Below are 17910 nucleotides of genomic sequence, written 5' to 3'. Positions count from 1 at the left end.
GATAAGCAGTCACTTCCAAGTTCGTAGGCATCCCGTATTTGCATAGGATTGCTCCCTAAGTAATCTCTGTTGGTTAGGATCAGGTCAAGGATAGCCAATCCTCTAGTTCTTTCCTCCATTTTCTGTAGGAGGAAGTTATCCGCAACACAAGTCAGGAATCTCTTGGAGGGGCCCTGTTTTGCAGAACTTGTCTCCCAACAGATATTGGGGAAACTGAAGTCCCCCATTACTACTACATCCTGCTTCCTTGCAACATTGGCTGTTTGCTTTTCAAACGTTTCATCCTAGTCTTCTCCTGGATTGAGTGGCTGGTAGTAGCAGAAGGGAAAGGGCTTCAGCCATAGCCAGAAGCAAGCAGCCAGTCACCCCAAGAGGCTACTTCTGAGTCAGTGTCCTACTCTCATGTAAAGCCATAGGGCAAACACAGAGGAGAAGTAAGGAGACTCATTAAATGAACCCTGCTGGCTAAAGTGATAGTAATAGAAGTAATAGAAGCATAGTAAAGTAATAGTAAAGTAATAGTAATAGTTCTAAAGTAATAGAAGCATCGCTTCCAAGTCCCAGGAAGTACTAGTTCCCCTCTGTTCAGCACTGGTGAGGCCTCATCTGGAGTCCTGTGTCCAGTTCTGGGCACCACACTTTAAGAAGGATGCAGACAAACTGGAGAGGGTTCAGAGGAGGGCAAGAAGGATGATCAGGGGCCTGGAAACAAAGCCCTATGAGGAGAGACTGAAAGAACTGGGCATGTTTAACCTTGAGAAGAGAAGACTGAGGGGAGATAGGATAGCGCTCTTCAAGTACTTGAAAGGTTGTCCCAGAGAGGAAGGAATCTCTTCTCAATCATCCCAGAGTGCAGGACACGGAATAATGGGCTCGAGTGACAGGAAGCCAGATTCCAGATGAACATCAGGAAAAACTTCCTGACTGTTAGAGCAATACAACAACGGAACCCATTACCTAGGGAGGTGGTGGGCTCTCCCACACTGGAGGCATTCAAGATGAGGCTGGACAGCCACCTGCCAGGGATGCTCTGACTCGGATCCCCGCATTGAGCAGGGGGTTGGACTCGATGGCCTTGTAGGCCCTTTCCAACCCTACTATTCTATGATTCTATGAAGTGCAGGCTAAAGCTGGGTTCAAGACGGATTAGCCCAAATTTGCTATCTGCAACAGCTCCTAAGCCACCCAGTGTTAAACAGCAAACTGCTGCTATGACGGAGCATTCAGAAGAGCAATAGAAGTCAATCAAGAGAAAGGGTTTGTGAATTGACTCCCAAGATGAGAGAGTTCTTGGAGACGCAAGAGCCTACTGTTTCTATGCTAATGCTAGAACCTCCAAGCCAAAATAAGGGAGCTGGAGTGCATGGTTTAAAAGATATAGTGGGCATTATGGAAATTTGATGGAATGGAGAGAGACAGTCAGATATGGTTATCTCTGGATATAAACTCTACAGGAAGGACATGCTGTACATCAGAGGACATAGTGTGAAGTGGACTAGAAAACCTAAAAAGACAGACTCCTTCACAGAAGCGCTGTGGGTGACAGCACCAGGCTCCAAAAGGAACATGCTATCATCTCCCAGACCAGAATGCTCAAGGTGATCTTGAGATGGAAATTGAAATCAGGGAGGCATCCAAGCAAGGAAGTGCTGTAATAATGGGTGACATCATTTACCCCCACAATGACTTATAAATTCATGTTCCAGCCATGACAAAGAGGTTGAATTTCTCAATGCCCTAAACAACTGTGCCCTAGAACAGTTGGTCATGGAACTGATCAAGAGGAGTGGCAATCCTGGATTTAATCCTAAATGGTGCTGCCCAGGGCCTAGTGTGTGATGTGAATGCTGTTGAACCAATTTAAAACAGTAACTACAGTGTTATCAGATTTAATTAATATTGAAGTGTAAAATTGCCAAGGAAGTCCAACACAGTCACATTTGACTTCAGAAAAGGAAACTTCTCTAAAGTGAGGGGACTTGTAAAATGGAAGTTCAAAGGGGGTGTCAAGAAGGTTAAATCCCTTCAAAATGCTTAGAGGTTACTCAAAATCACAATAATAGCTCAGTTAGAATGTATACCAAGGTTTGAAAAGGTAGCTCCAAGTCCAAGAGGTTGCTAGCATGGTTAATGAGCAGTGTCAAGGAAGCTATTAGAGAGAAGAAAGCTTCCTTCAGAAAATGGAAGTCTTGCCCAAATAAGGAAAACAAAAGGGAGCACAAACTTGCACAAAGGAAATGCAAGCAGACAAAAAGAGAGACAAAAAAGCATGATGAGGAACATATTGCTAACAATATCAAGGCCAACAATAAAGAATTCTTTAAATATATTGGAAGCAGGAAACCAGCTAGGGAAGCAGTTGGAAACCAGCTAGGAATCCAGGAAATTACAGGAAGGTTAACTTAATGTCTTTTAAGTTAATTGGTAAATTAAATTGGTTGAAAGCAGTATTAAAGATAAAACTAGTAAGCATATAGAAGGACAGACCCTGCTGAAAAAGAATCAACACAACTTCCACAAAAGTAAGTCATGTCTCACGAACACTTTAGAGTTCTTTGAGAGTGTCAATAAACATGTGGACCGAAGTGATCCAGTAGACATTCTTTACTTGAACTTCCAAAAAATGTGTTGATAAAGTCCTCATAAATGATCTGGAATTAGGAGTGAGCAGTGAGGTGGCCAAGGTTGCTGATGACACCAAATTATTTAGGGTAGTTAAAACAAAAAGGGATTGTGAGGAGCTCCAAAAGGATCTCTCCAACTGGGAGAAATTAAAATGGCTTTAAAATGGCATTGAAATGGCAATTGCAATTGAGTGTAAGCAAGTGTAAAGTGATGCACAGTGGGGAAAAAATCCCAACTTCACATATAAGCTGATGAGATCTGAGCTAGTGGTGACTCACCGAGAAAGAGATTTGGGGGTTATTGTGGACAGCTCAATGAAATTGTTTGGCCAGGATGTGGCTGCTGTGAGAAAAGCAAAATTCATGTTAGGAATAATTAGGAAAGGAATTGAAGATAAAATTGGGAATTGAAGATAAAATTGCCAGTATCATTATGCTCTCATACAAATCTATGGTTTGACCAGACTTGGAATACTGCGTACAGTTTTGGTCACTGCACCTAAAAAAGGATATTGTAGGCTAGAAAAGGCGCAGAAAGCAGCAACCAAAATGTTCAAGGGGCTTGAGTAACTCCTATATGACGAAAGGTTACAATGCACCGAGTGCCATTTTTCTTGGTAGAAAGGCAGGGTACAAATAAAATAAATAAATAAATAAATAAATACAACATCTGGGACAGTTTAGTGTAGGAAAAAAGTGAGTAAGGGGAGACAAGACCGAAGTGTACAAAATTATGCATGTTGGGAAGAAAGTGGATTGCAGACATTTTTCTCCCTTTCCCATCACACTAGCATCTCGGTCCACGCCATGACGCTGAATGGTGGGAGGTTCAGGGCAGAAAAAAGGAAGGACGTCTTCACACAGCGCAGAGTTAAGCTATGGAATTCACTGGCACAAGTTGTAGTGATGGCCACCAGCTTGGATGGCTTTAAAAGCGGATCAACACATTTATGGAAGATGAGGCTATCAATGGCTACTAGTCATGATGGCTATATGTTACCGCCAGTATCTGAGGCAGTGTGGCTCTCAATACCAGCTGCTGGGGAACACAAGTGCAAGGGTGCTATTGCACTCATATCCTGCTTGTGGGTTTCTGATTGGTCAGTGTGTGAACAGAATGCTGGACTAGATGGACCTTGGTATGATCTAGCACCTCACTGCTGGCTCCGAATTCCAGATGATTTATGAACAAGCTGAAAAGCATTTGGTCCCAATACAGATCCCTGTGGGACCCCACTGTTTACATCCCTCCACTGGGTGAATTTACGAAAAAGGGGAGGGCTGTTGCAGAAAAGGCATAGTTTCATTGCCTGAGCCTCAAGAGTGTTTGTCTGCTCCACCCTTCTACACAGGTATTTAAGCCTCCAGCTTGCTGCAGGCAGGAGCGGGAAGTGGGAGCCAACGGGCAAGAGCCAAAGGGCTCTTGGCCTGAGGCTCTCCACTGTGGTCATTGGGCAAGAAGCCATCAACTAGGAGCGCCATACTGGGAGAAGGGCAGAACTGGAGGAGGGTTTGGAGTGGTGATCAGCCACAGACACAAAGAGCCACAGCTGCACAGAGGACGAGAAAATTCTCCTTATAGAACTGCTGGCTTATAACTGCCTGACAAGAGTTCAGGGAGTGAAGAAGCTCAGCTGGAAGGTTAAGCTGAGGATATAACTTATTATTAAACTGTGGTTAGTTTTTTTTATTTAATATATATTCAATTTTTGCTTAGTGTGCGTTTAAGTGTTTAATATTTGTTTTTTTAGTATGTTTATCTAAACCGGGTCTCGTCACTCCTATTTTTTTTAAAAAAATACTAGTTAATTTAACTGAGTACATGGTATTAACAAGGGTACAGAAGAGTTGTAATACAGGGAAAATAATCTTCCTTCTTGGCACAGAAATATATACTTGAATACTGTTTTTCTATGGAACAAGACGGAAATTATGTGAAGAGTACTTCCTCCTTGAGTAAGAAGGGAACCGTTAGAGACTTATGTGCACTAGAGTGATTGAACTTGTCAACCGATGCACGCTCTGGGAGGGTAGGGAATGGGGAGCAGATAACCCACCAGTGGTAGAGGCTACCTGGGTTTACAGGATGACTGGCAACTGGACTCAGGCTTTTCTAGTAGTGGGTTAATACTTATCTCCCCAGAGCAGACTCACACTTTAGAGACAAATCTTAATGAGCTGCTGAATAATACAAATGAAAATGGCTCTGAGCTGATGGACATGAACTTGCTGCTACAATGTATGAACATCTAGGAGATCAATGTTTCCTTACAACACAAGCATATGAAAGTTTATTTTAAAAGTTGGATTGCATAAGACAGGAGCTTTCAGGGCTAAAGGCTAATATGCAAGTGATAACCGCGTTAACTGACACAGGGATGCTAGCAGCAGCTCCTGGCAACAGGGCTTTCAGACAAGTTCTCAGTGGTACAATGCACGGCAAGTAAGCAGCGTCTGCTGGATCACCCTTGTCCACAGGTTTAGCGCCACTCTCAGAAAACTCTAAAGGTTAGTGAGAAAGGTCTTACTTCTGCGGAAGCCGTGATTATTCTTTTCCAGCAGGGCTTGTTCTTCTATATCCTTACTAATTTTATCTTGAATAATGATTTCAATCAATGTACCCAGAGCAGACATTAAACTAATCAGACTGTAATTTCCTGGATCCACCCCGGGTTCTCTTCTTTTTTTAACAATGGCATTACATGGGCCGTTCTCCAGTGCTTTGGTACAAAGTCTGATTTTAGGGACATGTTACATATTTTTCGTAGAAGATCAGCAAATTAATATCTGAGTTCTTTATGAACTCTAGAATGGATATCAACTAGACCTGATAATTTGTTAGCTTTTAATTTGTCAATAAGATCTAGAACTTCATCTCATGGCACCACAATTTGATTCAGTTCTTCAGACTCTTCTGAAAATATCATTTCAGGCATGGGTAATCTGTCCTACATATTCTGCAGTAAAGACAGATGAAAATAATTCATTCAGCTTTTCTGCCATCTCATTATCCTTCAGTATGCTTTAACTCCATTATCATCCAATGGTCCAACCCCCTCCCTATTTGGTTTCCTACTTCTGATGTATTTAAAGAATTACTTATTAATTCTTGATAATACTTGATATGTTCCTCAAAATACATTTTTGGATCCATTATTGTCTGCGTGCCTTATACAGATTCAGACCTTTGGTCCATCTAGCCCAGTATTATCAACACTGACTGGTTCTCACCCTACCCAGGGATTGGATTGGGGACCTTCTGAAAGCAAAGCAGGGGCGCCACCACTGAGCCACAGCCCTCCTCACTGACCATCTGCTGTATGGGATGTCAGTGTGGGAATAATTGAAGTCACCCATTACTACAACACTTCCTTGTTTGGATGCTTCCCTGATTTCATTCTCTGTCTCAAGATCACTCTGAGTGTTTTGGTCAGGAGCATGATAGCAAGTCCTCAGTACTACATTACTGTTGCAGTCTGGCATTGTCGCCCCCAGTGACTCTGCGGAGGAGTCAATCTCTTTTAGGGTTTATAGTATGCTTGACACTATGCACTCTTGTCATACAGAGCGACACCACCTCCGGTATGCCCTTCCTTGTGGTTCTTATGGAGTTTGTACCCAGAGATCTGATCTCATTTTTTGATCAAGTAACCTCCCTTGTGGACCGTCGGAATGCTGTAGACATCATATACCTCGACTTCAGCAAAGCTTTCGACAAAGTACCCCATGATCTCCTGATGAGCAAACTAGCTCAAAGTGGGCTAGATGAAACAATGATCCAGTGGATCCGTAGTTGGCTACAGAATTAGACTCAAAGAGTGCTGATCAATGGGACCTTCTCAAACTGGGGAGAGGTAATGAGTGGGGTACCGCAGGGCTCAGTCCTGGGCTCAGTCCTCTTCAACATTTGTATTAATAACTTGGAGGAGGAGGTACAGGGAATGCTGATCAAATTTGCAGAGGACACAAAACTGGGTGGAATAGCTAATACTTTGGAAGACAGAAACAAAATTCAAAGTGATCTGGATAGAGTGGAGCGCTTGGCAGAAAACAGCAGAATGACATTTAACAGGGATAAATGCCAAGTTCTACACCTAGGAAAAAGAAACCAAAGGCACAGTTACAAGATGGGGGATACATGGCTCAACAACACTACAAGCGAGAAGGATCTTGGAATTGTTGTCAATCACAAGCTGAAGATGAGCCAACAATGTGATGTGGCTGCAAAAAAGGCCAATGCTATTTTGGGCTGCATTAATAGAAGCATCGCTTCCAAATCCCGGCAAGTACTAGTCCCCCTCTACTCAGCACTGGTGAGGCCTCATCTGGAGTCCTGTGTCCAGTTCTGGGCACCACACTTTAAGAAGGATGCAGACAAACTGGAGAGGGTTCAGAGGAGGGCAAGAAGGATGATCAGGGGCCTGGAAACAAAGCCCTATGAAGAGAGACTGAAAGAACTGGGCATGTTTAGCCTTGAGAAGAGAAGACTGAGGGGAGAGAGGATAGCGCTCTTCAAGTACTTGAAAGGTTGTCACAGAGAGGAAGGCCAGGATCTCTTCTCGATCATCCCAGACTGCAGGACACGGAATCATGGGCTCAAGTGACAGGAAGCCAGATTCCGGCTGAACATCAGGAAAAACATCCTGACTGTTAGAGCAATACGACAATGGAGCCAATGACCTGGGGAGGTGGTGGGCTCTCCCACACTGGAGGTGTTCAAGACGAGGCTGGACAGCCATCTGTCAGGGATGCTCTGACTTGGATTCCTGCATTGAGCAGGGGGTTGGACTCGATGGCCTTGGATGCCCCTTCCAAACCTACTATTCTATAAGATGACCACATCTCATGGGTTCTCTCCATTTCACCAGGTTTCCATTATAGCCATTCTGTCTTAAGTTCTGTCATAAAACCAAGTGCTCCAACTCTTCCGTCTCAGCTTTGAGGCTTCTAGTACACCACATAAACAACATTAGCAGGAGCCGGAAATCACAAATATATAATAAAATACAATAAAGCCATCAACACAGTCAGTCAAAACCAAACAGTGCATTTGTCTATACCCCAAAAGGAGGTATAAGAAGAGGATGTGGCTTGAGGTCCCCTGGGAGGGCAAGCGGCAGAGCTGCTGGGAGCCTCCATGTGCCCTTCCTAGGGGGTGTCTCCACCAGCGACTTACTCTGAGCTGGCTGCATTTGGGGGCTGCTAGGGACCATGACGTCGTGGCCATCCAGCAGCCGCCCTGGAGCTTATCAGGGGAAAACCAGATTTCCTGAGATTGCTTAAAGTCTGATTCTTTTCCTTCAGTCGGGTTCTCCCCAGTATAGTTGCTGTGTGCCCCAACCCTCGCATTTACCTCGGGTATGCTGGCCCTGCCCAGGGGCGTGCCTTTCACCGTGACCCCGGTCAAGAGGTGTTTCCCCTTCCCTGCACAAATCAATTAGTGCCTACTCAGAAGTAACTCCCACTGTAGTCAATGAGGCTTCCCCCCGAAGGCCCACATCAGAATTTACAGAGATCCCCCTCAATTGAAATGACAGAGTTCAAAGCACAAATTCCCCAAAGGCTGTAAAGCACCATCTTGAGGCTCCGATTCGACATTGTTTGCTTTATCGCCTTAGGAAATAACTACTTCACACCTTCATTACAGGGTTCCTGTGCAGCACTGGGTTAGAAAGGGAGCTGGTTTCCCATCCCTGTGTCCCCCCTCTCCGTCTTTCCCAACATGAGCATATGTATGTCTACTTGGAAGTAACTCCCATTGTGCTCAGTGAGGCTTGTCCCAAACTGCGCACTCCGGGGAGTCACTGAGATTCCCATGAATCAAAACAACGCATTAGGAGCCGTAATGTCAAAGCTTCGACTGATCCAGCGCAGCTGCTAGAACACTGCGCTCCTCCTCCGGTGAGTGTTTATTTAATGCCGTAAGTACTGCGTGGGAGGGGGGAGAGGGGGATTGTTCCGCAGGGAGAACGCTCTGTTCTTTTCAGTATTGTCGCCTTAAGAAAGTACTTAATGCAGATGCGGGGAGGGGAGAGGGAGAGGAGGAGTGATTTTTATCAAGACAAAAGGTGTTTCCCGTTCCCAGCACAAATATATGTGTGTCTATTCAGAAGTAACTCTGGAGCTTTGGGGGGAAAGGAGAAAGGGGAGGGAGAGCGGGGTGGAGCCTCTCTTATTGGTTGCGCAGGGATGTACGAAAGTCACTTACCTTTTTGAAGGGTGACATTCGTGGTGGGGGGGAGGCGCTCCGTCCCTCCCCCCGAAATTCTGGCCCGGGGGGGAGGCACTCTGTCCCTCCCCCGCGAATCCTGGCCAGCCAGCTCTGCTCCGCAGGGATTCTGTGGAGCCGCCGGCCGGCTCCGCCAGCGGCTGGACATCCGGCTGCTGGCTAGCAGGGACGCAAATGGCGGCAGCCATAGCCGCCGCCGTTTGCGTCCCTGCAGTCAGCCGTGATAGGCTACGTAAATGTTTACATAGCCTATCACGGCTGATTTAAAAGAAAAGAAATAAACGTGCGTAGGCAAATGGCGGCACCCATGGGCGCCGCCATTTGCGTTCCTTATTTTGGCACGTCTTAGTCTACGTAAACGTTTACGTAGACTAAGACAGCGAAAATAAGGGGAACGCAAATAGCGTAGCGTCTATGTTTACATAGACTAAGACGTGCCAAGATAAGGAACGCAAATGGCGGCGCCCATGGGCGCCGCCATTTGCATACGCGCTTTTTTTCTCTTTTAAATCAGCCATGATAGGCTACGTAAACATTTACGTAGCCTATCATGGTGTTTTTTCAAAATCTAGCCGTGATAGGCTACGTAAATCTTTACGTAGCCTATCACTTTTTTGTTTGTTTGTTTGTTTTTAACTGGAAATGGCGGCGGCGGCAGCTGGTCGGAAGACCGGCCGCTCCAGCCGCCGCCGCCAGAAGATCCGCCCAAGGTAAGTCCCGGGGGGGGGGGCGGAGGGTTGGCACATCCGTGGCGGGCAGATGACTTCACTCCAGCCCCCGCCCCCACCAGGAAGTATGTTCCGTGAAGCGATTTTAACTGGTGCGGAGCACTTGCTCATGGAGCCCGGCATGGACCAAAGCACAGCAAAGCTGATTCCCTTTTAAAAACCTGGGACTCCTCCATTCGCTTCTCCTTCCGTTGTCATGGAAATTCCCCCCTAGACCCACCCTCTGGTTTTAAAAAACAAAATGAAAAGCTGAACACTTAACTTGGGCCCAAGACTGTACCTAAACTTTAGTTTATGAGCTGCATTTAAGGATCTTGTGTAGAACCTAAGCCTACACTGAAGCTAAGCCTACACTTTTTATTTATAAACAGACTATTGCACTAGCTAGGTCTCAGCGAGGTCTTTTTTCATACAGAGCTATGTATCACTTTTTTGCTCCCTTTCCAGACCTGGGTTTAGTCTAAATACCAGGTTGAGGTTTTCCGCGACTACTGAGGCTTCTCTCTTACAGCAGGGCTACATTTCTACAGGATTTTCTCCCTGGGATTTATCTCTCTGCTGTGCCCGTTTTGGCTTTAGCTGATAATTTATGAGTTTAAATGATGACCTGAGTGAGTCGCACTTCCCTTCTCCTCACACAGGTGCTTAACTCACATGTGTGCTTCGTTCCTATTTACCTTGACGCTGTGCCCCAGGGCTCCCCCCCACACTCTGTGCACTGGGCTCCCTTGCCAGGCTGCCTCCGACTGTAGCCCCAGTGCGCTTGCTCCAAATGCAGCTGCAGCCAATTCAATCAGAGAGGGCCTCTTTTAAAAGGCAAGGGAGGTTTGGCCCAACTGTACCGTCCACCACACTACTTACCACAAGGATGGGTTGCTCTCGATCAAGTTGTGTTCATTTGCAAGGGCTCTAGCCAGCGCTTTCCCAACAGGGAAACCTTCCCTTGCCAACCTGATACTGGGCAGGAACAGCTCCTTCCAGGGCAGCCGGCCGTGGCGCTTGTGTGCCATTCCGTAGCCACGGATTTCCCCTGGAACAGCAATGGACAATCCTCCTGGACCAGGCAGAGAATAAGCAGACCAGGACCACGTCATCCACACACAGAGGCATCACCTGAGGGGGGATGCATTCCAGGGACCTCCCACAACTCCCTGGCAGCAGGATCCATTTTGTGCCTCACTTGAGAGATGGGCAGGACTTTGGGGGCGGCAGCCATAGCCAGGTGAGCAAGCCTGGTTTTAGGGTGAGTAAGGCAGGGCCTTCTCACTGGTGGTCCCTGTGCTGTGGAGATCCCTCATTCTTGACTGACTGGCAGCAGTGGCTCTCCAGGGTTTCAGGCAGGAGATTTTCCAGCCCTACCTGGAGATGCCACTGGAGATTGAACCTGGGCCCTTCTGCATGCCAAGCGGGGGCTCTGCCTCTAGAGGAGCTAGCACAGAGGCTACCTCCCTGAATCCGCATGTGCCATCCACAGCAGAAATAACGCATGATCAGTCACTTTACCTCTCTGGGACAGGTCGGTGTTGTTGCCGAACATATCCTGAGATGCATTCTTTGGTGCCACCTCTCTGGCGTTGATGACTTCCACTTTCCCTGTCCAAAGGCAAAGGTCTTCTCAGTGTGGGAGTGCCACGTTGGCACGGAGGAGTGGCGAAGTCACCCAGGAGCTATGGCAGCTTAGCAGCAGCTGGCACAGCACACATTTCAAGGAAAGGCCAGGAATGGGAAAAGTGTGGTGCTGTGTCTTTGCCAGAACGCCACACAAATGGTAACCAGGCCAAACCCCACAGCCACCCCAAAGGTTGCTTCACCGCATCCTCTGGACCAGCCCAATAACTGGTCATCACCTACTAGCTTTCTGCAACTCATGATCTACACCAGCCTTCCTGAGCCTGGTGCTCTCCAGCCTTTGTCCATGCTGGCTGGGAATGGTGGAGGTTGTAGTCCAACATACCTGGAGGGCACCAGGCTGGGGATGGCTGATCTACATGCTGCTTTCAAAAGGCCAAATCAACCTGCTGTTTTTTGGAAGAAGGGCCAGCTTCCCTTCTCAAGTACAGTAGGGACAAAGTGACCAGCACTGGGTGAGTTTGCAAAGTTCTCTACACATCCTACCTCCAACAATGAGGACTGCTTCATGCCACACATTTTAATAAAGTGAAGCCAACACCCTCATACTTTCGGTGGAGCACGGGGCTTGTGAGGGCTTTTGTGTATTTTGTGTAACTCGCTAAATCAGCCCACTTTTACCAGATTTTTCACAGCGCGGCAGATTGCGATCTGGGTGCACAATGTATTCACAAGACCAGTTCAAGATCCACTGAACAAAGATAGCTTGAAAAGAGTCCTGAGACGGAACCAACTCTTTGCTGCTTTCCAGCATCCATGGTCTTTCTGTGGTCATGTTCTGCAATCCACTTGTGGCAGGAAGAGCTCCCTCCTCCTGTTCTCCTTACCATCAGCTGTGTAGATGGTGAAGAAAAGGCCCCCTCCAATGCCCATGCTGTGGGGATTCATCAAGCCCACACAGAGAAGAGCGGCAATTGCAGCATCCACAGCAGATCCCCCTCTCTGAAGGGTGGCCCTGTACAGCAGGAGACAAGCATTCATCGCGGCCAGGCACATGGTGGCATCCCTCTGCTTGAGAGCATTGGCACCCATGGGCCTGGGGCTTCCTTGGGAGCAACAGCAGAGCAAGAGGGCGACATCTGGCCAGGCCTCGTGTCAGCTGGCCACTGCTCCTCGGACTCCTCCGCATTTCCACACTTTGGAGAACGGAGCGCTCTCTCGGGAACTGGCACGGCCGTTCCTCAAGCCGAGACCCCCTCCAGGGAGGAGACGCAGAGGTGGCCTGACGTGCCGAGGAAGCAGGGGGGGGCTCCTGCAATGGCTCTGCCAAACCATGCTGCTGATCCGGAGGGGCACGCGAATTTTGGCATGTGAACTTTCTGTGCCAAACATGCATTCAGCACAGACTATTTAATCATTGCTGCTGATAAAGACAACCATATTTTTGCTACGGCAGCAGATCCCACTAAAGCTTCTGGATCTCCGGATATACAGTACTATAGTAACCCACAAATAATTTGTTAGGCAGACATGTTGCTTGCTCTGTTCTGAGCAAATACAGACAGCCTTTTAGGCTGTTGACATGGAAGGTCCACAGCACGTCGTTCTGCTGTGAAGGGAGCAGTACCTACCTCCCGACCCTGGAGCACGGGGCGGCATCCGTGGCCACAGCTGCGTTCTTGTAGACGTGCGCTTTTTGTGGAGTGAGTGGCGCCTTAGGATGCAGCCCAAAGAAAAGTCCAGCGAAAGCAGCGACAGCCAGGAGCAGCACTGCCAGGATCCCGATCTTCAAGCGCTTTGCCTTCATATTTCTGGGGAGCGGGGGAGGAAGTGGGGGAGGGGGCCAGCAAAGCCATCAGCGATGATGAAGTAAAGCAGAAGCAAACAAGCAGCTTCCATCCTCGAGAGGAACGAACACACAACCCTTCACAGGACTCCAAAAAGGGGGGAACTGCTGAGGCACAGACGAGGGGGTTTACCTGGCCGGCGGATGCGCGCTTCCCCCCCACATGGTTAAAGGGCCCAGTGAGCCTCTACTGTAGCGCAATTAATTATTAAATGCCACCGCTCTGGCAATATGGCACAGGCATGCGGGTGGGGGGGAGCACCGTGCTGCTCATCACGCGTGAAGGCCTGACACGATCCAGGAGGTGCTCACAACATGCACGGAACCACATTCCACAAACGAGAGATGACGGTTGTTGCATCCCAACACCTATAGGCACTTCCTTGTTTGGGGTTGCGGAAAGGTTTGTCCCTGGAGGGCCCCAGGAGAGTGGGGCAGAGACAAGCAGTAGAGACAGAGGGAGGAGGGAAAGAAAGAAGGAAGGAAAGAGAAAACATAGGAAATAAGAGCTTAGAAATAAAGTGAAGTTCTGTTTACAGCCAAACCTTGTTCCTGGGTCTTCCTCACTGAGAAGAAAATGCAAAACAACTTGGTGAAGAGACACTGGACCCTGCAAGCTGGCATGCAATTTTTACTTTCATTTCTGCCTGGAGTGGTTGCCAGCTTTCACCCATTACATGGTTAAAGGTAGAGTGCCTTCCTTTGTGCTGCTGATCCAGTTTGTCAAGAGCCTGAGTGCATGCCTCTCCAGAGATTTTCACCGTGTCACAGATTCCACCGCCACCATTCTTCCTGCCTGCTCCTGGGGATCCACCACTTCCATGGGAACAACGGAAGTCATATTTCAATAATTATGCCCTGGCTATAGATAGTGCTGCCCTTCCATCAGAGAAGAAGCTCACCTCTCACACTGTCTAGGCCCTGAAGGCCAAAGAATCTTCCGATATCTGCCTCCAGTCTCTGGTTTGCCACCAGCTGCCACTCCATATGATGCTGCCGTAAGAGCCCTGATCCATTGTTGAATGTTGTATCAGAATGCTTTAAATTCTGTTCTCATTCTCAGTGACCTCAGGAGCCCATTGGCCAGGATGTGGCTGCTCTGTGAGAGCTGAGTATTATTGGTGCTTTTGCAATCTTTTCAGAGAAGATGATCAGGAGTCAAGTTGTCATGAAAACAAACCACCCTAAAATCCATGAAATGCTTCTAAAAAGCTAGCCAAAAAATGCCAAGCAACTGCACACTGCTTCTGTACCTTTTCACCCACAACCTGACAACGAGTGCTGCTGGTGTGGAAATCCTAATCATAAGGCGGACTTTAAAGGCAGCAATATGCAAGACACGCAGTAGAAAGGGGCATTTTGCCAGAGTCTGTAGGTCTACTGTACATAGTGCGTCAGAAAGCCTTGCCGACAAGGATGAAGTAGAGAGTGTGGAACAACTTTCAGCCACAATCCTCAGTGTGACACAAAACCATTCCATGCCTCATTGCCTCGTGCAAGTCACGGTCATGAGAAAAGGATGCTAGCAGACTCAGGTTCACCATACACCAGTATTTCTTCAGATTTGTGTTCGGTATTGTTTGCTGCCATGACTTCTTTGCATCTTCCAGATATACATCCAGAAGGATATGGTGGATCTCTCATCAATACTGAAGACTATTTCACAACACATTTGAAATACAAAGGTCACAGTACATGAGGGAAAGTGTATGTAGCCCAAAGAGGTGTTTCCACACTAGGCTGGAGCCATCAAAGAGATCTTCAAATGATACTAGATCCTAATAGCACAGAGCCCGTCCTACACACTACACTGAAGCCCCACCTGGAAATTTACGCTGCATTTCCTGCTGTTTTTGCGAACACTCCAAGAATTGCCAGGAAATGTAAACACAAGGTTCAAATGAAAGGAAATGTTGAGTCAGGACAACACAAGTACCTGTTGCACTGAGGAAGCTGCTCAAAGAGGAAGTTCTCAAACTTTGCAAAGCTGACATCACAGAACCTACTGATGCTTCGGAATGGGTCTCTCCCATTGTCATAGTGAGGAAGGCTACGTACACACACCATCCACATGTGCGTAGACCTGAGAGATGTGGTGGACTGTCCTCCTCTGCCTAATCTCAATGAAACGATCTCCCAGGGTCTCCCCCTGCCACCCGTTGTCTCTCCCAAGCATTGGCTATTCAGAGGTACACTGATCTATCATGAGGTTCATTATGTATTTATATAAATATGGGCTCCAAAAGCAGCTCACAGCATGTGAACACAAGAATCATGGAGTCAGAAGGAACCTTGGAGGGCATCTAGTCCAGCCCCCTGCTCATTGCAGGCTTTGCAATGCACGATGCAGATGGAGCATCCTGAACAGATGCCCATCCTGCTTCAGCATTAAAAACAGAAACAAACAACCTAAAGCAAATCCTCTGTCTTCCTTGCAATTACCCATGTTAATTTTCTTAATAATATTTATTTATTATTTAAAATATTTGTATACCGCTCCACATCCAAAGATTTTGAAGCAGTGAACAGCAGATAGGATAAAAGAACAAAAACACTGTGTTAAAATCATTACAGTTCTTAAAAACAAACAGAGTTCTGATAAAACTGAGTTCTAATAAAACTGCGGTCGCTCACTCAAGGAAGGCTTCCTGAAGTAACAATGTTTTCAGGAGGTGTCGGAAGCAACACAATGTTGGCACCTGCCTGATCTCCAAAGACAGGGAGTTCCATAGGACCGGGGCCACCACACTGAAGGTTCTTCTCCTGGTGGACTCCAATTGGGCCATAGGTCCATGTGAAACCACCAGGAGCAAGCCCCCCGATAACCTTAGTGACTGGGCAGAGTGGTAAAGAAGGTACTCTCTCAGGTATCCTGGATCCAAGTTGTTTAGGCCTTTGTACACTAGTACTAGAACCTTAAATCTGGCCATGTAGCAAATAGGCAGCCAGTACGTATACTGATTGTTGAGGTGTCCAGTGCATTATCTTGTCCTGTTTTGTGGAATCAATTTCAGTTTTTGAAGCCGAGGATGTGGACAAGACGTTTGCACCTGTGGGACCACCATGTGTTCTCTTGACCCTTTCCCATCATGGCTTCTTCGAGCAAGCCATGGGAGACTGACTGGATGGATCAGGAGAGTGGTGAACACATTATTGCATGACAGAGTGGTCCCTGCAGCCTTGGAGGAGGCAGTGGTTCAGCCATCCCTGGGGAAAAAAAAACCCTCCCTGGATCTGGAGATTGTTGTTGTTGTTGTTCAGTCGTTAAGTCGTGTCTGACTCTTCGTGACCCCATGGACCATAGCACGCCAGGCCTTCCTGTCCTCCGCTGTCTCCCGGAGCGTGCTCAAGTCCATATTCATTGCATCGGTGGTGCTATCTAGCCATCTCATCCTCTGCCGTCCCCTTCTCTTTTGCCTTCATTCTTTCCCAGCATCAGGCTCTTTTCCAGGGAGTTTTCTCTTCGCATTAGGTGGCCAAAATATTTGAGCTTCAGCTTCAGTATCTGTCCTTCCAATGAGCACTCAGGGTTGATTTCCTTTAGGATTGACTGAACTGACCTCCTTGCAGTCCAGGGGACTCGTAAGAGTCTTCTCCAGCACCACAGGTCGAAAGCATCAATTCTTCGGCGCTCAGCCTTCCTTATAGTCCAGCTCTCACAGTCATACGTTGCTACTGGGAAAACCATAGCTTTGATTATACGATCCTTTGTCAGCAAGGTGATGTCTCTGCTTCTTACTATGCTGTCTAGGTTGGCCATAGCTTTCCTCCCAAGGAGCAAGCATCTTTTAATTTCATGGCTGCGGTCACCGTCTGCGGTGATCTTGGAGCCCAAGAAAATAAAATCCGTCACTGCTTCCATTTCTTCCCCTTCTATATGCCAGGAAGTGATGGGGCCAGATGCCATGATCTTGGTTTTTTTAATGTTGAGTTTCAAACCAGCTTTTGTACTCTCCACTTTCACCCTCAACGAGACGCTCTTTAGATCCTCTTCGCTTTTTGCCATTAGGGTGGTATCGTCTGCGTATCTGAGGTTTTTGATAATTCTCCCGGCAATCTTAATTCCGACCTGTGATTCACCCAACCCGTCGTTTCTCATGATATACTCTGCATATAAATTAAATAAGCAGGGCGACAAGATACAGCCTTATCGTACTCCTCTCCCAATTTTGAACCAATCGGTTGTTCCATGTCCGGTTCTTACTGTTGCTTTTTGATCCTCATACAGGTTTCTCAGGAGACAGGTAAGGTGGTCTGGTACTCCCATCTCTTTAAGAATTTGCCACAGTTTGTTGTGATCCACACAATCAAAGGCTTTAGCGTAGTCAATGAAGCAGAAATAGATGTTTTTCTGGAATTCTCTTGCTTTCTCCATGATCCAGCGAATGTTGGCAATTTGATCTCTAGTTCCTCTGCCTCTTCGAAACCCAGCTTGTACTTCCGGTAGTTCTCGGTTCACATACTGCTGAAGCCTAGCTGGTAGGATTTTGAGCATCACCTCGCTGGCATGTAAAATGAGCGCAATTGTACGGTAGTTTGAACACTCTTTGGCGTTGCCCTTCTTTGGAATTGGAATGTAAACTGACCTTTTCCAGTCTTGTGGCCACTGCTGAGTGTTCCAAATTTGTTGGCATATTGAGTGCAGCACTTTAACAGCATCATCTTTTAGGATTTTAAATAGCTCGGCTGGAATACTGTCATCTCTGCTGGCTTTGTTGTTAGTAATGCTTCCTAAGGCCCACTTGACTTCACTCTCGAGGATGTCCGGCTCAAGTTCAGTGACCGCACTATCATGGCTATCAGGGACATTCAGATCTTTCCTGTATAGTTCTTCTGTGTATTCTTTCCAGCTCTTCTTAATCTCATCTGCTTCTGTTAAGTCCCTGTCTTCTTTGTCCTTTATCATGCCCATCT

The 17910-nt window shown here is 47.1% G+C and overlaps 1 protein-coding gene across 2 annotated transcripts in view; it reads right to left on the bottom strand.

The window, feature by feature from the left end:
* Positions 1 to 17910, bottom strand: part of GGT1 (gamma-glutamyltransferase 1) — a 58570-nt gene that overhangs the window by 21992 nt on the left and 18668 nt on the right. Inside the window, exons 1-5 of one of the 2 annotated variants that reach the window (XM_084819962.1) lie at positions 13542 to 13705; positions 12782 to 12961; positions 12038 to 12165; positions 11085 to 11174; positions 10443 to 10635 (exon numbers count right to left, since the gene is read on the bottom strand). In XM_084819962.1, coding sequence (XP_084676088.1) covers positions 10443 to 10635; positions 11085 to 11174; positions 12038 to 12165; positions 12782 to 12957 — 587 coding nt within the window. In that variant the 5' untranslated portion in view covers positions 12958 to 12961; positions 13542 to 13705. Of the gene's footprint in view, positions 1 to 10442; positions 10636 to 11084; positions 11175 to 12037; positions 12166 to 12781; positions 12962 to 13541; positions 13706 to 17910 lie in introns of those variants that run through there. The other variant, XM_084819963.1, reaches the window with a different exon arrangement.

The sequence above is a fragment of the Heloderma suspectum genome, chromosome 13 (assembly GCF_057233095.1).
Source record: "Heloderma suspectum isolate Gila_16-S chromosome 13, 16-S_ref, whole genome shotgun sequence".
NCBI lineage: Eukaryota > Metazoa > Chordata > Lepidosauria > Squamata > Helodermatidae > Heloderma > Heloderma suspectum.
The sequence above is the reverse complement of the archived record's forward strand: the minus strand, read 5'-3'. Positions and strand labels throughout refer to the sequence as shown.